This window comes from Plectropomus leopardus, chromosome 8 (assembly GCF_008729295.1).
Source record: "Plectropomus leopardus isolate mb chromosome 8, YSFRI_Pleo_2.0, whole genome shotgun sequence".
Lineage (NCBI taxonomy): Eukaryota > Metazoa > Chordata > Actinopteri > Perciformes > Serranidae > Plectropomus > Plectropomus leopardus.
Genome location: NC_056470.1, coordinates 35,208,501 through 35,217,483, shown reverse-complemented (window position 1 = coordinate 35,217,483; position 8,983 = coordinate 35,208,501). Strand labels below are relative to the sequence as shown.

Here is an 8,983-nt window from a genome sequence, read left to right as displayed (position 1 = left end):
AGCAACCCATGCAATTAAGAAATGTCCCATCAATGGCACGAAAAAACAAAAATTGTAAAAGATGACGAGGAAATAATCTAAAAATAAGCTGGGGGGTAAGATATTATTAGATATCAGATAAGATATTATGTCCTAAAAAACTATATTTAACTATATATATATTTATATATATATATATATATATATATATATATATATATATACATTCATGTATTAGCATTTTCTTTTGTTTGATGGCTTTTGTTTGAGGAAGAAGGTTTCCAGGTATTCCAGAATATAGTTTAGTTTATAGTTTTATGTATGAACAGAGCTCAGTTCTGCAGCTCCTCCATAAACATGGGAAGTTTTAACACATTCTTATGATTCTTTTTGACACATTTCTTCAACTCGACACACTGAGCAATTTCAGCCTGTTTGAAAAATCAAATTCAGCAGCAGCAACTATAAAAATCTGTGTAAATTTTATTTTAATACTACATTCATTCAGAAAGGGTAGAGCTGCCTGCTCTTTCTACAGCAACACCCTGCCTAACATTTACAGTATACAGTTCCACACTGTTACACAGGGAGCTTTTAGGGCCCAAAGGCTATTTTTTTCTGGGGGTTTTTTCTGTATTTTTGAAGCCATGTGTTGTGAAGTTGCTCATCATTTTCTACCCATATTTTGAAAGAAGTCAAACCAATTTGCTCAGGTTTTAAGGGGTGAAAGTATAGGTATTAGACCTGAAATGCCGACACCACAGAATTAGCAGTATTTTGGGAAAAGGTCACAACGTACATGAAAGCAGGCACATTTTTGAAAATGACATTATTGATTTATTTCAGATAATTTATTGACCCTCTTAACCTTTGTCTTCCATAAAGAGGCTTGATTAAAAATCCCCCTCCTTCTCGTCTTCATGACTCAGTGAAATGCACATTCTGATTGTATCTTGAAAATATTAACTGTTTAAACTGTAATGATGTGATTAAAGTCAATATTTATATTTATTGATTTATATTGAAGCTCTTTGCGGCCCCAAATTATCGTGTTCTTTTGCTGCTCTCTGTCTCTGAGTCTCTCCTCTCTGCCTCACTGAGAGAGTATTTGACAGGTTTAAAGGATTATTTATGAGCACAAACTTAGAAATCATCACATAAAAACCTTCAAATCTCACATTCTGAGATGAAAGACCAGCAGCTGGACGGGCCTCATAATCCTTTTGGTGCACATTCACCCTTTTAAACAATAGATGTACTTCAAAAGAGGCATGTCAGGACAGGTACGCCTGTCAGAGTAAAGACCAGTGACACGAGAGTCAATTTCAAACCAGGGCTCAGCACCATGGACAGCTCCATCTGTTACAGTAAACAAGAGCTCAGTAAGAGTAAATTCTGTTTTAGTTCAGCACCTTGGACAGCTCTGCATGTTACAGTAATATCAGAGTCAAACCACAATTTTAAAGCAAAGTTCAGCACCCGGACAGAGCCACCTGTTACATTAAACAGCAGCTTAACAGCCTTTCCATGGTCTCAAACTCGAGCTCAGCACCTTGGACAGCTCTGCCTGTTACAGTAAACAACAGCTTATTAAGAGTTTGTCCACAGTATCAAATCAGATTTCAGCACGTTGGACACAAGGTGCAGCACCTTGGACACATCCATCCGTTGTAGTAACCAACAGCTTAACTGTCAGCCCACTGTCTCAAATATCAGAGTTCAGCACCTTGGACAGCTCTACATTTTTACAGCAAAGAATAGTGTAGTAAGAGTCAGTTTGCAGTTTCAAATCAGAGTTCAGCACCTTGGACAGCTCTGCCCGTTACAGTAAACAACAGTTTAAAAAGAGTTTGTCCACAGTTTCAAATCAAGATTCAGCACCTTGGACAGCTCTATCTGTTACAGTAAACAACAGGTTAATGGTCATTTCACAGTTCCAAACCAGGAGTCAGCACCCTGGACAGCTCAGTAAGAGTCAGCCCACAGTTTGAAACCAAGAATTCAGCACCTTGGACAGCTTACATGTGTTACAGTTTACAACAACAGAGTAAGCACATTAATGCTTCCATGCATTAATGTGCAGCGCTTCACCACACACACAGAGAATCACACTGTTTCTCATGACCAAACTGGAGGGTGAGAGCAGGATTTCTGTTCTGAGTCCTCTGTGACTTTCAGCCTTCAGTGGACAGAAAACAAAAAACAATCTGAATAACATGGTGACCTTTACAGAGAGTAACTAGACTAACCCTGCAATGATGAATGGTACCGAAGTTTCCTCTAGAAAATTGCGCGCGCATACACACACACACACACACACACACACACACACACGTTCCTTTTTTCTTCATAGCAAAGCAGATGAATTTTTGTCCACTTTCTCCTCTCACCTGTGAACATCTGCATCTCTTAAACACACCTTGATTTAATCTTTTTTCTGTCTCTTTATTGCCAAAATATTTAGTGTAGATAACAATCAGCCATACAAAATCCAGTGTGTTTAATAAGTAACTGCACAACAACAAGAAATATGACAAAGAGCATGACCGAAATGACAAATTAATCTACCTTGTACCTTGACCTGCGACAGCCCGGTCAGACCAGCACGCTTCCCACCAGGTAGCTGTTGTTCTTAATTCATTTCTACCACTTCAGAACTTGCTTCATGATTGTGTGCACACAGGAGCAGAAGCTGTTGTGAAAAGTGTGAATGTCTGTGCTTGTAATTACACGTCAACATTTGAGATTTTGGAGCTGTTTGCAGAGTTGGCGTCATGCTCTTAAAGCGAGAAACAATCAAACGCACGTGTTTGTTGTCACAGCTTCTGTGTTTGCTCCGGGCGGATAACCAAACAGTGGAAGCCCTCAGGGGTCTGAAGACTGTGTGGTTAGTTAAAACTGTGTACACCTCTGAAGTACTTTATAAACTGAAAGTACAGAGGCCCGAGGCAACACTTGCATTATCACCTTGAAGACTGCCTGGGGTTAAAGTGTATAATTTTAAGACCCTTATTTTTTTGAAAGATAATTTTGCAGTAGCAGTGGATGTAATAATAATAATAATAGTAGTAATAATAAATTAACAAAAATAATTATTATGACAATAAAAATGCTAAACAAAAAGTTAAATAATTAACAAATATTAATAAATCGATTAAAAAAATGAATAAATAAATAAATAAATGCAGTTATCAGCATTGGGGGGGGGGGGGGGGGGGGGGGGGGGGGGGGCATTTTCTGGTCCCATGTTGACTCTCATGAGATTACTTGAAACCATCAAAAAACTGTAATAAAAAACATAAAAACACATTTGATTGGTCAGAAGCTGCCAGCGAGCTCTGAGGTCTTACCTGGAACATGATCCTGTACTGCTCCTCCGGACGCTTCACCACACACATGTTGCAGCCCATGATGACGTCTGACACTCTGATCTCTGTCACTTCTCTTCTTTTAATCTCCGTGTCCTCTGTCCTCCGTCTCCACAGATCCCTCAGGAGACAGCTGACACTCCAATCAATAATCCAGCTCGCCCTTCGACCTTTACCCTCCAAATGTGACGTCCTCAGGTGGGTCTTCACTGTCTGTTTTCTTAATTGTTTTCCACTTTATCAGCCTCTGACCTTTGGCCCAAAATGAGATTCAGAGAGATGTTTTTGTCGAGATCACGATGGCCAAAGCTTTGTCGAGCAAAACCAAGCAACAGTCGAAAAACATCACCAGATTTCAGACAAACTCTCAGAGCCAGAATGAAGTTTTGGTAAAATTTGTAATCAGTTACGTAGAAAGACCGAAAATCCTTCACGTTAAGTCAAAATAGTTCAGATTCAAACATCAGATTCAAACTGTTTTCCAGGTTATTTTCAAACATAAACGCTTTTGTGTAGCTGCAAAGCATCTTCTGTAACATGAAAAGGCCTGATAAAGGTGACTCTTCTTTTGGCAATAATGCTCAACAGCAGGGCGCTGTAGTCTTAGTTTTCCTTTAGAAAAGAAAGATTTCTCACAAAAAATGAAGCCACTTGTCTAAATATCCAAACATCAGGTTTACTGAATGCTTTTATCAGTCAAACGTCTTTAACAAAGGCGTCTGTCTCTGTTTGAAAAAGTGTCACTTCTGATAAAAAACCTGCTGAGAGTCAAACTGAGTTCACTTCCTGTTGTCTTTTCTCTGCTCTGTCACTCTGAAGACAAAAACCCACCTCTGTGCTTCTTAATGTTTCGCGCTCGCAGGCAAAAACAATGATGAAACAAAAGGAGGAGGACATTATTCAGCTTCGTTTTGTTGTTTCTTTTTCATAAAAGAGACTGTTGCTCAAACGTCTCCTCACAGTAAACAGCTTTTATCTGCTGTCCTGCGGGCGGCGAGGAGGCGAGACGCTGCGTCTTTTCATCACGGGGGAAAAATTAAATTTTATTCATGCACGGCAGATTGTTTGAGCCCTGCAGGGGAGGAGGAAGAGGAGGGGGAGGAAGAGGCTCTTCAGTTTGTGCTTCAAACTGTTTAAACAGTGGGGAAAAAAACACTCCTTAAAATCTGTCTGTGATGATGACGATGAGGGTGATGGAGGGATGAAGAAGGGCGAGTGTGGTCTGTGGAGTGTGTGTTCACAGCAGCATCAGTGACCCGTGTTGGGACTGGCAGTCACACACAAACACACATGATGAGGTGCAAGTTTTCAGCAAAAAAACGTCTCTTTTCGAATCAATATTAGTAGATCATCGGGGCCTTGAAATGCAAGCTGAAATGACCCAAAGAGGAGAGAGAATAAAGATGATTTAAATTTTTATTAATATTAAGATTAAATCTTGATGTCCCTGTTTTAAAATGAGATGGTTTTCAGCAAAGATCAATAAATTATTTTTGTCAGATAAGTCAGATATTTAACGTTTTAAGTGGTTTTGAGCAGTCAAGTCGACCAGTTTGTTAGAGGTTTGCAGCTCATATCGCCTAAAGAGGAGGAAGGAAAGATGATTTAAAAAGAGATTAAATCTCGGTGTCCCTGGTTTTTAATAAATGTGACATTGGCTCTTAAAGTGATGCATAAAATAAAATAAATCCAAATTGATTGGGCTTTTAAAAATGGCGAACATTCCCCCCTTCAGATGGCCTACGGTGGAGAAAGGATGAATAAAAGGAAACTGTAAAAGCTTCTGTTTCCAGTGACACCTAATAAGTGGCAGATACAACACAACTCTGTATGGATTATGCATGCATTAGTTTCATACGAGTTATTAAATAAGTCCTCTTTCAAACTGCAAGTAAAACGAGAAAAAACTATATTTTCTTTAGTTTCCCTGACAGAAATTTGTAGCTTTTTCTCTGAGATCTCCTCAGTCTGAGTCAAAGTGACACCTCTTCTCATAAAACTTAACTAAAACCAACCGTGGTGCTTTTTTTCAGCCCGTAATGTCTCACAAATCTTTACAAAACACTTAAATGTTAAACATCTTGAGCCAAATGTTTCCTTTTCTGTCCCCTGAGGTTTGTTTGAAGCCGCCGTGGAAACAGGGCCAGCGACGATTAATAAGACATGAAGGAGGAGAAGAAGAAAAACCTCCTCCGGGCTGAAAAGTGTTCCAGCAGTTTTCACTTCAGTTCAATAATTCATCAGCCAGTGATTAAAAACAACTTCCTTTCTCCACAAATTTACAAGACAGCATCCGTGGAAAATAGAGTTTGATCTGAAATATTGAATAATAGAAACAGAGAAATCTTCAAATCCGGGTTTTTGTTTCTGGATCAGGAGGAGGAGACGCTCAAGAGGACAATCACTCATTTAAAGACAAATATTGAAGTTACGCAAATAGAGCTCGCCTCAATTATTCATCCAAACACAACAAAGTTTAGAAATCAGAAATCCACATCTCAGATATATATTTATTTCAACATTTTCTCGAGTTGATTTTGTCTTCACCACTAAATATTTTCAATAAAATGTTTTCTCAAACTAGTGTAAACAGCACTGTGTGCTCATGAGTTATGTTTTTGTGCTTTGAATTGATACAAAAGTGTCCTTGAAATAATACAAAAAAATCCTACAAAAAACACCTTTTAGCAATCAATAATCAATAATCTGAATGCTCGTTGTGCTTACTGAACTAAAAACTAGTTCAAGAAAACTTGTTTAACCTTTAACGTAAAATTTAGATTTTCAGCACCTGGATTTTATATCTGTGTTTGAATATTGGTCATAATTTGTGCTTAAAAGCTGATTTTGTATTCAACCTGCTCGTCTAGTTTTCTATTTGAGGGATAAAAACACAGTTTGTGCTTCGTGTTTTTGCCAAATGTTTTTGTAAATTTTAGCAACTAAATGTGGAGTCATTGACACCAAACACTACAACACGAGAACGAGAAGAGGACACATTTATAAAATCTATTTTTCATGTGGTGTTTGTGCTTTTGAGCTGTATCCGTTTCCTGTCTGCTGCTTAAATGTCATCTAAAAAACATCAGCGGCGTTTTTGTGTCCTTCGTCTTTTTGCACTTTTTGCAGTTTTTATCTCAGAAACGTTACAGCTTTCAAAGGAGTTTTTATGCATCAGTTTATCTTTATAGACACAAAATCAGAATTTTTATGTGGATTAAACTTGAATTCTCTTCTGTCTAAAAAGTTTTAAAGATGAGGGCTCGTTTTAGCTCTTCAGCTAAAGATTTTCAGATTTTCTCCCTCAAACCTCATAACAGTTTTCATACAGATCAGACTCTTCTTCACCTCTTTGTGCTTCTCAACCTTTGTGCTTCTTCCTAAAGTCTAATTTTTACATTTGAAAGCACGAGTGCCGATTGCTCTCTCTGGTCGCCTCGTTTTCTTTTTCAGATCCTCTTTTTGTCTCAATTAGCTGCATGAACGCTTCGCTCTGTAACTTTACTGAAACTTTCTTTAACTCTGCAGTCGGCTATCTGCACGCTCTTGTTGCTGTTTGATCATAAATTCAGGCGCATTTATTGTTGCTTTCAAGATAAATCTCAAAGCGCAGCTCCAGTTTCATGTGAATTTTAAATCTTTTTATCAAGCTGTGGTGCATTCACTGTCCCTTCAAAAAAAAAAACATGCAAAGGCTGGCAGGAAATCACTGCTGTTAGTCCCTGTTGCTTCTTCCTCACTTTTCACAAGTGATAATGCGAGTTTGCAGAGCACAGAGCGCCCCTCCCTCTGGTTTTATAATCGGCCCGCTCGCCCACAGACGGTCCTCGAGATGGAATTAGCCTGCAGAAAGATGACAGACGCTCTGCAGAAACACCGCCGCACTCAGCCTGTATTACCTGCCGCTGCTGTCACTGAACATGATTCATCTGCTTTTATGAGCATCTACCTTTTACCTCCCTGCAGCTGCTGTCTGTCATCCACACCTGCAGCGGGGGAAAGAGGCAAAGTGTGAAAAGGTGCGTGCAGAGAAAAGAAGAAAGATAAAAACAAATGTGGAGAAAGAAAAACTAGGAAATGAGATGGCAACCAGAGAGGGAAGAAATGAGGAGATGTCGTCTGGTAAAAGCGGTGACATCAAAAATGAAAGGTGAATTCTGGTTTGTTTGACTTGCAGGTGCCCAAAAAGTCTCAGCTCTTTTTTGGCCAGTAAAGACTCAAAAGTGGCGAATTTGGCAACAGCACACAAGCTCCCTGAGGAAATATCTCAGGTTCTTTGCTCAAATTTGGACAATTCAGTGTTTCTTTCTTTTCAAGGACTTTTTATATCCTTTGCTGACCAGGAAAAAAATCAAATTCCCGAACTCTCAGATCCCCCAAATCCTCCTTCAGGCCTGATAATCCACAGAGGTGAAGACTGCTTTTGTTCCAGCAAACTTCAGCGTCAAACAGTCGCCCTCCGTCTGCGATGACGCTCGCTTTATTCTCCGTGTAATTCTCCCAAAATCCTCTTCAGACTCAGGTGGATCCTGTTGTTCTGTGAGGAGAGCTACATCCTCCAACCGTCAGCCTTTTCTCCTCCTCTCTCCCTCCCTTCATCCCCCGATTTCCTCTGCTGCTCCGTCATCTCTCCACAAAGGTTAAATCCGGCTTAGTTTCGCTCCTGGACACACAGAAACACAGAGATTCTCACTGGTTTTACACGCTGATTGGATGAAGGACACCAGCACACACAGGCTTGTTAGTTTTGGGGAGATTTTTACCCTCCCTGTCTGCTTGGAATTTCAATGTTTGTGCTCGAGGTGTGTTCGACCACCTCCCAATTTAAGGTTGAAGAAGTCTAACAAGCTAGAAATTGATTTCTGAAGCCAGAATTTGTTGTCAGGCAACGAGAATCTTTGGGCTTTTGCTCAGATTTCACAGATTTTCAGTGCAGTAGCTGTTTGTCAGTGAGGAAGATGCCTCAGAAACACAAAATCTCCATTTTATCGCGTCGTTTCTCTTTATAGTCAGGCCTTAAAAATACTTTTTTCTGAAAATAGGTGAAAGAATCTAAAGAGCAGGACAATACCGCAACATTTTCTGAATAGAAATCAAGTTTAGGGCTGAAACAATCTTTTTATCTAATTTTTAGTTTTTTTTAGTTTTTTTTAGGCCTTTATTGGAAATGACAGTTTAGTGTGAGAGGGTAAAGGGTCTGAGGGGGGAATCAAACCTGCGGCTGCTGCAGCGAGGACTTTGCACATGGGGCGCCCACTCTACCAGGTCAGCTAGTAGACGCCTCAAGTTTCACTTTTTAGGTCGGTATGATATGCCGACAGAGGTTTATAACACGGTCAGACAGATGTGTCGCGGCAGTATGATACGCTGGTTTATAACGTGACCGGCCGGTGCCTTTAACGCAGTATGATGAGCCGCTGGTTGACTGGACAGAATATCTTGTGGCAGTATGTCACGTGGTTAGACTGCGTCAGTTTGAAACGCTGCCGGTAACAACGTCATTTGTGAAAACAGAAGTGTATTTTGAAAAGACCTTTGACACGCCGCCTCAGAACGACAACAGAGGCAGGAGGATACCAAACACGCCACACGTACACATGAAAGTTAACTCAAACTGCACTTTTTGACGACTTGGG

At 39.8% G+C, this 8,983-nt stretch overlaps 1 protein-coding gene across 1 annotated transcript in view; it reads right to left on the bottom strand.

Moving 5' to 3' along the window:
• Nucleotides 1-3,716, bottom strand: part of LOC121946637 (PDZ domain-containing protein 4-like) — a 40,479-nt gene extending 36,763 nt beyond the window's left edge. Inside the window, exon 1 of the mRNA XM_042491305.1 lies at nucleotides 3,330-3,716. Within this exon, the coding sequence (XP_042347239.1) occupies nucleotides 3,330-3,389 (60 nt within the window). The 5' untranslated portion in view covers nucleotides 3,390-3,716. The remainder of the gene's footprint in view (nucleotides 1-3,329) is intronic.
• Between the last annotated feature and the right edge of the window lie 5,267 nt (nucleotides 3,717-8,983).